This window comes from Bubalus bubalis, chromosome 14, assembly GCF_019923935.1.
Source record: "Bubalus bubalis isolate 160015118507 breed Murrah chromosome 14, NDDB_SH_1, whole genome shotgun sequence".
Classification (NCBI taxonomy): Eukaryota; Metazoa; Chordata; class Mammalia; order Artiodactyla; family Bovidae; genus Bubalus; species Bubalus bubalis.
In genome coordinates this window covers 43,992,735-44,005,276 of record NC_059170.1, presented here as the reverse complement: position 1 = coordinate 44,005,276, position 12,542 = coordinate 43,992,735, and the positions used below count along the sequence as shown (strand labels likewise).

Genomic DNA, 12,542 nt, shown 5'->3' with positions numbered 1-12,542 from the left:
CCCCATGAATCGCAGCACGCCAGGCCTCCCTGTCCATCACCAACTCCCGGAGTTCACTCAGACTCACGTCCATCGAGTAAGTGATACCATCCAGCCATCTCATCCTCTGTCGTCCCCTTCTCCGCCTGCCCCCAATCCCTCCCAGCATCAGAGTCTTTTCCAGTGAGTCAACTCTTAGCATGAGGTGGCCAAAGTACTGGAGTTTCAGCTTTAGCATCATTCCTTCCAAAGAAATTCCAGGGCTGATCTCCTTCAGAATGGACTGGTTGGATCTCCTTGCAGTCCAAGGGACTCTCAAGAGTCTTCTCCAACACCACAGTTCAAAAGCATCAATTCTTTGGTGCTCAGCCTTCTTCACAGTCCAACTCTCACATCCATACATGACCACAGGAAAAACCATAGCCTTGACTAGACGAATCTTTGTTGGCAAAGTAATGTCTCTGCTTTAGAATATGCTATCTAGGTTGGTCATAACTTTCCTTCCAAGGAGTAAGCGTCTTTTAATTTCATGGCTGCAGTCACCATCTGCAGTGATTTTGGAGCCCAGAAAAATAAAGTCTGACATTGTTTCCACTGCTTCCCCATCTATTTCCCATGAAGTGATGGGACTGGATGCCATGATCTTTGTTTTCTGAATGTTGAGCTTTAAGCCAACTTTTTCACTCTCCTCTTTCACTTTCATCAAGAGGCTTTTTGGACCATAAAGAAGGCCAAGTGCCAAAGAATTGATGCTTTTAAATTGTGGTGCTGCAGAAGACTCTTGAGAGTCCCTTAGACAGCAAGGAGATCAAACCAGTCAATCCTAAAGAAAATCAAACCTGAAGATTCACTGGAAGAACTGATGCTGAAGATGAAGCTCCAATACTTTGGCCCCCTGATGCGAGGAGCCGACTCACTGGAAAAGACCCTGATGCTGGAAAAGATTGAGGGCAGGAGAAAAAGGGGGTGACAGAGGATGAGATGGTTGGATGATATCACTGACTCAATGGACATGAATTTGAGCAAACTCTGGGAGATGGTGAAGGACAGGGAAGCCTGGCGTGCTGCAGTCCATGGGGCTGCAAAGACTTGGACATGACTGAGCAATTGAAAAACCACCATCCCACCATCAAATCTGGACAAAGGACTTTTCTATCAGTGACATGGACTGCTGTCTGCCTGACCACTGTGGTGAACCTGGATAGTCTGCTGACCTCGCCCGCAAGGCTGGCGCAGTGACCACGGCCAATTTCTAAGACGGATGCCGCTGGAGGAGGGACCAGTGACAGATCTTAGGTGGGGCTTTTTGGAAGGAATGTGGGTTTATCTGAGGCCATATTTTCTAATCTGTCGATGAAATTTCACTCCCCCATACCCCCTAAAGTTACGTGGGGTTGGGAACTTCAGGACAGAGAACAACAGTGATGACGCACTAGACTTGTCTGTCTTCCTTGATTTCTAGACACTGAACGGCTGTCTTTACATGGAAAGTGAGCTCTAGCGGCACAGCGAGTTCTCGGGCAGTGTTGACTCTTGGCGCTGGACTGCTCTGCTTTCTGTGGGACCTCTAAACACTGCAACGATCAAGACTGCCCCTCTTCCTCACAATGCACTGTGAGCTCCCGGAAGGTGGCGGTTGTGGAACATCTCCATGAGTCTTCCTCCCGCCGAGGGGCTCAGCTTCCATGCTGTCGATCCTCTCCACTGTGAGCAAAGGGTCTCCCCACGAAGGGCTCCATGGCCCCCTCCCCTGCAGCCCCTAGGCGCTGGCAATGCTGGGCGTACAGGCACCGGATTGGTGGGACTGAGCAAACAGATGGCGCGGCTGACAATGGAGGGCTTGTTTGTAATTGCTGATGAGGACAGGCGGCCCTTCTCCCAGTGCGTCCCCACATGCAGCCGGGTGTGCTGTGCTGGACCGGACAGAAAGTCTCAGGGACTGCCAATCCACTGGCGAGTTAAGGAGATGCAGAGACAGCGGCAGTTGGGGGCTGCCATAATTATTCCATGGGGCTCAAATGTCACTCGGCCTGACACACAGACAGTGCTCCTGGAGGGCGGGGACCCCCTGCATGGAGCAGAGCAGCAGGCTGTCAGCTTCCTGACGCCTCCCCAGGGGGGGTCAGCATGAGATTCCGACTAACCTGGGCAGTATTGGAAGCACCAGGAGACCACGGTGCTCGAAGCTGTGTGATGCCCAGGGACACGGGAGACATGAAGTCTAACCATGTCATTATCTCATTGGCTGGGCACCTGGTGTGTCCCAGGACATGTTCTAGGCTCCAGGTGACAGATGAAACCTCTGCTTTCGGAGGTTTTGGGGGAGGAGTTAATGGCGTGCTGTTGGGAGACAAAGATGTCTTATTCTCTATTTGTACAAAGCTCCGATGTCAGCATGGAAAATATACAGGTAGACCATGTATCTGTGGTGTTTTGGGGGAGAGGACAAATTAGGAAATAAAAATGCGGGGCAAGAAGGATAAAAGGTTGAGAAGCACTGATTGTATGGTTAATACGCATGTTAAGTATGGAGTTTCCTTACAGGTGAATGGTGTTGGCAGTGGGGAGTTGGCCCCACTCACGTCTGAGAGCAGCGGAGCAAGACCCCCGTGGGGAGAACTGGAGGGGACATGGGGGTAACTCGGAACACCAATGGGCAACGTGGCTCAGACACCCCCAAGGTGTCTTTTAGAGAAGGACATCCTACTTCTCAGTTCTCGTATGACTCCTCTGACACCTGGATACTATCCACCAGGACTTCCAAGGACAAGGAGATCACCAACTTGGTTGGCGCCTCGTGGAGGCTTTTCAAGAGCCGGTGGGCCTTTCCATGGCCTGTTTTCTCTGGCTGCGCTCACTGGCAGAGCAGAAGAGCAAAGATTTGCACCGAGCGTCTTATCTCCGAGGCAAGGCTGCTGTCCAGGACTGCCCCCTGGGACATGCGCTGGGCAGGGTCGGACAAGAAGAGTGGCTGCTCTCCCTGGGTCCTAGTTACTGAGCAGTCAGTGTGGGAGACAATTAGCTGGTTCAGGATAATTAGGGAAGGGAATGGTTCTGAGAGCTGGCATGCTGAGGGACAGAAAGCAGTGGGCTGGCGTTCTGGCTTCGGGTGAGAGCTAAATATCCTTGAGGCAGGAAGGCGGGCTGAGTGGGAGATCGGAGGGCTGTCTGGGCTATTCAGACCCCTTGGAATGGCTCTGAGGATGCGAACAGGTGCAGCAGTGGATGGGGTGAGCCTACACTCTCAACACTGGCAACCCCAGACCAGTGGGCACTAGCCAGCCTAATTACCATCTCCAAATGGCCCGAGGAAGGCGTCCAGAATTTCCCATCCGGCCACAGGGGCTGGGTCCTGGACCCAGACCTGGCTCTGGCTCTGGACTGGGCTTCTTCTTTTCAGTCATTGGTCTTGCCCATCAGCTTCGGTTCTGAAGCATGAAACTAGGACAGCTGGACTGAAAGACGGGTGGGCAGAGAGAGGGCATGCCTGGTAAGTCCATCCACCTGTGCAGGGACTCGGCCAGCAGGTGGAACATTTCGAAAACAACTTTTCCGGCATTTTTCTCTTCCCCTTGCATAACTATAATGTATTCTTAAGGATCTATGACTGAATTTAGCTAAACTGAACATTGAACATTAATGTCTTGTTAGGCTGTGGTGGAGAAAGATGCTTCCAGACCCGCTTACTGTCTCACAGGACGTGAACACAGCGATCTCAGTTATATCCCAGCTATGGAGAGAGTGTTCATTTTACCAGTCTGAATGATTCATGTCTCCAAATAGAAAATCAGTACAGAAATGTTTATAGCAGCCATATTCATAATAGCTGAAAGACAGAAACAGTCCCAAATGTCCACCACCTGATGAATGGAAACAAAGCGTGGTCTGCCCTTACAATGGCATGTTATTTGGCGATAAAAACAAGTGAAATACGGATACAGATTACAATACAGATGACCCCTGAAGAGGTGCTAAGTGCATTAAGCCAGTCAGCAAAGATCACGTATCATCTGACTCCATTTATACGAAACGTTCAGAACAGGCAGGTCCAGAGAGATAGGACGAGACTGGTGATTGCTTAGGGCTGGAAGGTAGGATGAGGATGGACTGCTAGTGGAATTTAGGTTTTTGTTTTTCAGGAGGGATTTTTTAAAAGTCTCTAAAATTAGATTGTGGTGATGGTTGCACAGCTTTGCAAATATAGGAAATGACAACCTACTCTAGTATTCTTGCCTGGAAAATTCCATGGACACAGGAGCCTGGTGGGCTACAGTCCATAGGGATGTAAAGAATTGGGCACCATTGAGTGGCTGAGCTTTTTAGAAGTTTATTTCCTGGTTATCATTCATATATTCTTCTGGAAAAGGAGAATATAAAATATTCTTTCTTTTCACCATCCGCAGACTTCAGTGCTACTAAGAGAGGTCCCGTTTGGCCTCTGCTTTGGTTGCTGCTTAACAGAAATTCAGGCAAAACCATCCAGGCTTCCAGGAGCCTACCCTGGTGGCTGAAACTGTCCATGTGCCAGCTTCTAGAACCTTCTGGACATGAGGCTCCACTCACGGCTCACAAAGCATGTGAACCTGAAGAGTCAGGAGCTCTGGATTCTCCCAAAACAACTTCTCAAGGTTATTTTGAATAAGCTTCAAGAGTCACTTCCAAAAACTGTCTGGGAGAAAAATTCTTGGTATTTTCGGGCCATCTCTTGGCAACTGCTGTGTGTCCCCGGGGCCATAATTAACACGGAGGCAGGGGCAGGATGCCACTCACACTTAAAACCCTGCAGGACTGAGAACCCAGGGCAAACCTAAGGCAGCATTTCACAGAAAAAGCAGCAGCTTCGAGTTCTTCCAAAGGAACCGATTAAATGGCATGTCGATATTTTGAACAGTCTCAGGTCCTGTCTTTTCTGAGGAACGTGGGGCCAGCCTCCACGCTTGCCCGGGGCAGGAGTGTCCCCATGCTGGCGGCTCTGAGGTGTGGGGTCTTCCTCTCTGCATCTCCTCTCATCCACGCCTCTGAGAGTCCCCATCTCAGCCAGCTTGGGAGGATTATAGACTGATGGGCAGGGCACTTAGTGGGACAGCTACCACACATCAGGCCAAGTTTCTGTCCTTTCCCGGCTCACAAAGCAAACGGTATGGCCTGGCTCAAGGAAATCACAACCCAACTGATCCAAACTGCTGGCTAAATGTCTTTTTTGCCCCTTGATAAATCTTTTTTCACAGGTAGTTGTGGTTTGGAGCCGACTAATCTGGGTTTATGAAAAATAAGACAATGTTGGTGATTCCTGAGTATCTGCTCCCCAAGGAGACATGAAGCTCTGAGAGGGACAGGAGAGACAGAACGCAAGGTGTCAGAGCCCCTCGTCCTCCCCTGAAATACCCAGTACATCCTGCTCGGGGACAGCTCCCCAGGGAAGGCGGGGCTGGAGCAGCGATGGGACATCTGACAGGCGGCACCATCATTTTCCTTCAGATCAGGTGGAGCAGATGTTCATCACATCCATCTCTTCCCTCTTCCAGAGCTGACACTGGGAGAGTAAGAGTTTTAGAGGGAAAAGGGGTGAATAAACATGAGGCAAGTTCAGTTCAGTTGCTCAGTCATGTCCAACTCTTTGCAACCCCATGGACTGCAGCATGCCAGGCCTCCCTGTCCATCACCAACTCCCTGAGCTTGCTCAAACTCATGTCCATCGAGTTGGTGATGCCATCCAACCATCTCATCTTCTGTCATCCCCTTCTCCCGCCTTCAATCTTTCCCAGTATCAGGGTCTTTTCCAGTGAGTCAGTTCTTTGCATCAGGTGGCCAAAGGATTGGGAGTTTCAGCTTCAGCATCAGTCCTTCTAATGAATATTCAGGACTGATTTCCTTTAGGATGGACTGGTTGGATCTCCTTGCAGTCCAAGGGACAAAAGGTGGTGCAAAACAGGGCGATTGAAAATTCTCTTTAAAATTCAGGAAAGCCCCCGACCAAGTCTCAGTTTCCCCGCCTGCATTGTCACCGGGCTCCGGCGGCCCCGCCTCCCCTACACCTGGCCGGGGTCCTGCTGCTCTTCATGGCTCCACTTTCACTGGGAGGACAGGAGGGGCCGGGGAGGATGAGACCCAATTATGGCGTTTGTTCTGGCTCTTGCCTCGGGCCCCACACACATCTGTGACCTGGAGACACACCTGGACCCCTTAAAGCAACAGTCAGTCTTCTTCCTGCCTGCACTGCTATCGTACTCCTGTTGCATATAAGAAAGAAAGTGCTATGTCATTCTTTAAAGAAATTATGGCCAAATATAGATACAAGAAACTCACACACACAGGACAAAGCTTTCCCTCCATAGGCTGAGAAAAATCAAGGAGTAAGGGAGATAAGTTAGAGGAAGCTGGACCAGGTCGCCTTTGTGAGACACAGTGTTTCTCAGCAACTGCCTACTTTTTGAAAGGAAGTCCCCATCTCCAGGCCACACCACAGACAAAAACCCCCAAAGACTTGGGGACTTGCAGCATCTGGGGAGTGACCCAGGGCACAGCCGAGCCAGCACCACCAAGTTCTGGCAAATGGATTATGGGTCAAAAAACCTCCTATGAATGCTTTAACATATTTCCAAGAGGAGGTGTGCGTGCTCAGTTGTGTTCGACCCTTCACACCCTAGATATGGCTTATATTTTGATGCCTTCCAAATGTTCGTTGTGTGGGTGGTTGTTCTTTAGTTGCTCAGTTGTGTCCTACTCTTTTATGACCCCATGGACTATAGCCTGCCAGGCTCCTCTGTCCATGGGATTTCCCAGGCAAGGATACTGGAAGTGGGTTGCCATTTCCTTCTCCAGGGGATCTTCCTGACCCATGGATGAAACCTGAGTTTCCTGCATTGGCAGGTGGGTTCTTTACCACTCAACCACCTGGGAAGCCCTTCCAAGAGGATACATTTTGAGTTTTTAAAAGAAATGTCATATGCACAGGGGTTAGGCTGAACCGGTGACATGAGAGGGAGGGTGGAATTGGGTATGGGTTGGAGGGTGGTGACAGCTGGTGCAGGGCGATCAGTGGTTCTCAGGCCGGTTGCCAATGACACCCAGATGCAGCCCAGAGCATGTGCGGGCAGAGTGGGTACCTCCAACCCTTGAATGGATGGTGACCTCAGATAACTTGTATTTGGGGGCCACTGTGGATGACCTGAGCAGAGTTCTGGGCTGTCATCCTGGCCTGCAGAGTGGGACCGTCCTCATAGGTGGGGCAACCAGCCAGCATCCCATGGGTGGCAGACCAGTTTGCAGCCCCTCTTCCACGAGACGGGCCAACACATGCAGAAGGGACTCCAGGAGGAGAGGAGAAACTGGGAGGCACAGGGCAAAGTGAGAAAAAACCCAAACGGGCAGGGTGGTGAGCAGAGCACTCAGGAACACCTGCGGAGGTCTCCAGAAGTGTCCTCAGCCCTGTACATATACTGACTCATTGGGCCTTTACCAGTGCCCTTTAGTGGGAACTATCGGGGCTCTACTGAAAAGGTATGCCAAAATGCTGGGCTGGATGAAGCACAAGCTGGAATCAAGATTGCTGGGAGAAGTATAAATAACCTCAGATATGTAGATGACACCACCCTTATGGCAGAAAGCAAAGAACTAAAGAGCCTCTTGATGAAAGTGAAAGAGGAGAGTGAAAAAGTTGGCTTAAAGCTCAACATTCAGAAAACTAAGATTATGGCATCCAGTCCCATCACTTCATGGCAAATAGATGGGAAAACAATGGCAACAGTGACAGACTTTATTCTCTTGGGCTCCAAAATCACTGCAGATGGTGACTGCAGCCATGAAATTAAAAAGGCGCTTGCTCCTTGGAAGAAAAGTGATGACCAGCCTAGACAGCATATTAAAAAGCAGAGACATTACTTTGCCAATGAAGGTCCATCTAGTCAAAGCTATGGTTTTTCCAGTAGTCATGTATGGATGTGAGAGTTGGACTATAAAGAAAGTTGAGCGCCGAAGAATTGATGCTTTTGAACTGTGGTGTTGGAGAAGACTCTTGAGAGTTCCTTGGACTGCAAGGAGATCCAACCAGTCTATCCTGAAGGAAATCAGTCCTGAATATTCATCGGAAGGACTGATGCTGAAGCTGAAACTCCAATACTTTGGCCACCTGATGTGAAGAGCTGAGTCATTGGGAAAGACCCTGATGCTGGGAAAGATTGAAGGCAGGAGAAGGGGATGACAGAGGATGAGATGGTTGGATGGCATCACTGACTCTATGGACAGGAGTTTGAGTAAGCTCTGAGAGTTGGTGATGGACAGGGAGGCCTGGCATGCTGCAGTCCATGGGGTTGCAAAGAGTTGGACACAACTGAGTGACTGAACTGAACTGAACTGAACTCAGAAGGTACTGCTGTTAGGCTCATTTTACAGAATTGGACTCTGGGCGGCAGAGTGGTACTAACTTGACTGAGGCCACAGGCTAGACAAAGAGGACACCGGAGCCTGGCCCTCTGATAGGACACGTCCCCCCTGCAGTTGGGGAGGCCGGCTCTGGTTGGAAGGTCGTGGCCAGTGCTGAGCACAGGGTTGAGGGGGGACAGGAGGACAGCAGGATCTGAGGATGGAGCCCAGCAGGTCAGCCCGATCCGTCTTCAGCACGGAGAGAGGAAAATGTACAAAGTCCCGGACAGGAAGGGTGGCCCAAAGTTCGGTGATGGCTCCACCTTCTGCCTCCACACTAAGGCTCTGGGCCTGGTTCCTGCTGTACTCCTAGCACCCTGAAAATGTTAAAAGCCCCTCGAGCCCCACGGCCACATGGAGCCCTGGAGCCTGACCCACACAGGCACCTGGGAGCATCTGAGGCTTGTCTGTTGAGTCAGCGCATCTTCTGGGCTTCATTCTCTGATCTGTTCCACATGGTTGGCTAGGAGGGTCTGCAGTTACAACTGCCAGATGACCCCACAGACTGTCACAGTCCCATGAGTGTAGTGGCCGATGAATGCACTGACTGCTGCCGTGACAGGAGGTAGTAGAACCCCCAGCATCACACAGCTGTGCTGGGAACCCCGGTTCCTTCGGTCTGGGTTTCTGGTCATGTCAGGGTCTGTTCCCCAACCGAGTTGGCATCTCATGAAGACTTCCTGAAGGACCACAGTGAGGGAGGCAAGTTTTCCCAAGCAGGCTTGGTTCAAAGAGACACCTTGAGACAGAGAGTCTAGATGGTTTGTTTAGAACAACTCCCTTCTCATTGGCTCATCAGGAGCTCTGTGACCAAGGTCACTGACAATCAGGGTTAGGTGACAGCCTACCTGAGAGGACAGCGGTCACACTCTGAGCCTGGGATGCTGTCCAGCTGATCCCACTGTGACAAGGAGAAGGGGGTGGAGTGGCTGAGGCTGGCACCCTGGGGTGTCCCTCACGGCTGGTCCACAGCTTATCAGGATGATGTGAGAACCTGGACGTGGGGGCTTCCTGAAGCCCCTTCTGCCTCCATGGTCTACAGTGCTCTAGGCTGGTTTCAGCAAATGTATGAGGAAGGTGAATACATAAGAAGTGCTGTTTAGCAAAACCTTATTCAGACCACATTTATAGGGAGGGAGGGTGAGAAAGATGGAGGCATAACTGAATGAATCCCTAAAGTGACCACTCTGATTGAATGGGGAAAACCTTTCATCTTTGGACTGGCGGGGGAGCGGTTAGAGTCAGTTCCACCTTGTGCTGTTTCTGGGATTGACTCAATGGCTAACCACCCAGCGAACGTCCATGGCAGGGTCACTGCGGAATATTAGCTGCCGTGTCCTGGTATGTGCAACCCCGAGTGGGGCTCAAGGGTCTTAGCAAGCGAGAGCTGGGGGCAGCTTTCTGCTCCAGGCGAAGGACCAATGTGTAATATAGCACACTTGCAGTCTCAGTAGGGCCAGAATGACCCAGGGACCCCCAGGCTGGGTCTTCTGATAGCTTCTGCAAACTTGAAACAGTGATTTTGTGGTAGAAAAGAACGACACGTCTTTTTTTATTAGGTAGGTGAGCCTCATAAGCCTTTCCGAGAGGGCACCCATGCTGTTCCAGGCGAGCAGATGAAAGTTCGCCATTTTGCCCGGTAGCTGCAGCGGCGGTGGCAGAAGCATCCTCAGACAGACTCAGACTAATCTGCTTTAAGCTCCAAATATGACCTACATGAGACGTGGTGGAGTCTGATGGGGCCTGGCGAGGAATTCCCTTCCACTTGCTCTAAATCCCGAGCCTCTCCCCTCTGGCCTGTCATGAAGGAGGAAGCGCTCCTGGCCAGACCTTGGAGAAATCAGATGTGTCCATTCAGGGCTAACAGGAGAGACAGAGATCCGTGCTCCCTCTGCTGGCTCCAGACGGCAGCATTAAAGCAGAAAGGCTTCTTCTCCAAACTCTGGTCCATTCACGTTTCCGGACAAGGACCCCTCGTTTAACCTGGTTGGAGGCGTTCTTTCAGAAAAAAACCCACCTTTGTCAACTTCTGAACAAAGCACTTGGAAATGCTTCCCATCAGATATCAAAGTACACATACCAACAGTCCTCCACTCCCAGATGGCTAGCTGTGACTGCAACCGTGATTTTGGGATTCATTTATCAACAGACACAAGTGGATTCCTCCAAGATTTTAAGGTCCAGACATGACCTTTAAAGCAGTTCTGGAAAAAAAAAACAATCTGAAGTCCAAGCTAAAGTTTTTTTTTTTCTTTCTCTCTCCCTTAGGTAATAAGAACAGCTTCCAAAAAATAAAGATTTGTACTATTTATAGCCTTTCTGATAATGTCAAGCATTAGACTTGATTTTCCAAATCATTAGCATGCAGAAGAATGACCTCATGGCCAACAGATGCACTTGGCTGTGAGCTGCAGTGATTACATCAGTCCCGCCCCTTCCAGTTAACCCTTTAAAGGCCTCTCTGCTACACACACCCCCTTTCCTGGAGACAGTCTTGAACACACAAAATTAGTCCCTCACCCCAGTGTGTGCATGCACACACACGCACGTGTGAAATGCACATATAAATACATGCATAAAACATATATATGAACATGTGCGTGTGTGTTCACTGCAGCCAGTATTTAATCCCTGGCCACCCTATAGAACTTGCTGCTCAGTAAAGAAGGAATCTAAAGGGAAGTAGACTACAGAGCTCAGTGGAAGGGCAGCTCAGATACCTTTCATGCTCTGGGCATTAGCAACGTGAGTAATGTGTGGAATAGATATGGGAGGGGGTGGCTTAAAATAACATTTTTTTTCTGACTCAGAAAGTAGTTGTTTTAAACCTCTTTTAATAAACTGAGGACTCACTTATGAGCCTAATAACAGAAGACTATGTCTTTACCTGTGGTCCTGGAAAGTGAGTCTAAATGGTCCCCTGTGCTGCCCTGGGTGACAAGTGCTGGGACAGGGAGCCTGGGAGCCTCAAGGGGGAGTGTTTCCCAGGGCGGCCTCCTTAGGCATAGGCCCCCATCACTGGGCACATCTCTTACTTACACCTAGGACTTAGGACTTAAAGGCTGACCTTGGAGGCCTTCCCTCTAGAGATGGGGCTGCCTGCTGCATAATGCATTGTGGGGCTAATGTGGGGTTCAGGCCACTGTCCTGTGCTTGACCACAAGGCCCTGTGGCAAGAACACAAAGGAGATTGGAGCCCCAGGTTCCTTGGACTGCGCGCAAGCCTGTGGGCGGGGGCCTGAGGCCCTGCTCTGACGACACCGCTGCAGAGATGGTCTGAGCGAATCCTAAGAGCGCTGTGGGAGCTTAAGCCGCTCAGGGTCAATTTTTCCAGCTGGCTTGTCGCTGCGAAGAGCAGCCCTCACCTCGATTTCTCAGTTTAAGCTGCCTGGCTCGTCTGGGTTTGACTGTACTTGTCCTAGGATTAAAAAAAAACAAAAAAAAAAACACTGTGGATAGATGAAAAATGTTTTCATCCGTCAAAGTGGTTAACAGACGGGAACAGGGATTCCTCAGAAGCAAAACTGGTGAACTGTGAACGAGAGGAGGACGTGGTTCTGACAGAGGGCCTGTGTATAGTATGGAACTGTACCCCCAGATTCCAGGGCAAACCAAGTTGATTTCGAGCTTCTTCCTGATGATTGTCGTGGGCAGATATGCAAAACATTGAAAGAGAACATTATGCCTGGACTTAAAATTGCATCCATGGATTGGTGTGATGGGTGTAGAAAAATGTTCTCAGTCCACACGGAACACCCTGGTTATGGCACATGATGCTGATGTTAATAAACTGAAAAGAGGAAGGACCTGCATTTGGCTTGGTATCTCATCTTTGGTTTCACCATCTTTTTGTGCACGTTCCAATACCAGGTCTTATCGAGCAGTCAGAGCCTTTATCAATTCAGTGACTTTGGCCAATGCAACACTCTTAAAGCAGCCAGTCTCCAAACAGTGGGTCTTAAAAAAAATCTAAATCACTCATGGCAGCTCACTTAAGAAGTTACCTACACATGAACTGGTGTAAATAATTAGGAACTTTTGGGAAAGATCAAATTAATTTATATAGAGGCTAAAACATACATAGAAAATAAAGTTTATCAATACTTATTTCAGTATCATCTTAAGAGCCTTTAGAACATAAC

The 12,542-nt window shown here is 49.8% G+C and overlaps 1 protein-coding gene across 21 annotated transcripts in view; it reads right to left on the bottom strand.

Annotated features, from left to right (window-relative positions):
- RALGAPA2 (Ral GTPase activating protein catalytic subunit alpha 2) overlaps positions 1-12,542 on the bottom strand; it is a 279,853-nt gene that overhangs the window by 7,368 nt on the left and 259,943 nt on the right. For 5 of the 21 annotated variants that reach the window (XM_025264145.3, XM_025264146.3, XM_025264160.3 and 2 more), the window contains one exon: positions 4,287-5,512. The exons of 3 other annotated variants lie outside the window; for them this stretch is intronic. In XM_025264145.3, coding sequence (XP_025119930.3) covers positions 5,454-5,512 — 59 coding nt within the window. In that variant the 3' untranslated portion in view covers positions 4,287-5,453. Of the gene's footprint in view, positions 1-4,286; positions 5,513-9,956; positions 10,605-11,765; positions 11,819-12,542 lie in introns of those variants that run through there. 13 more of the 21 variants (XR_003103176.3, XR_003103175.3, XR_003103174.3 and 10 more) reach the window with 9 other exon arrangements.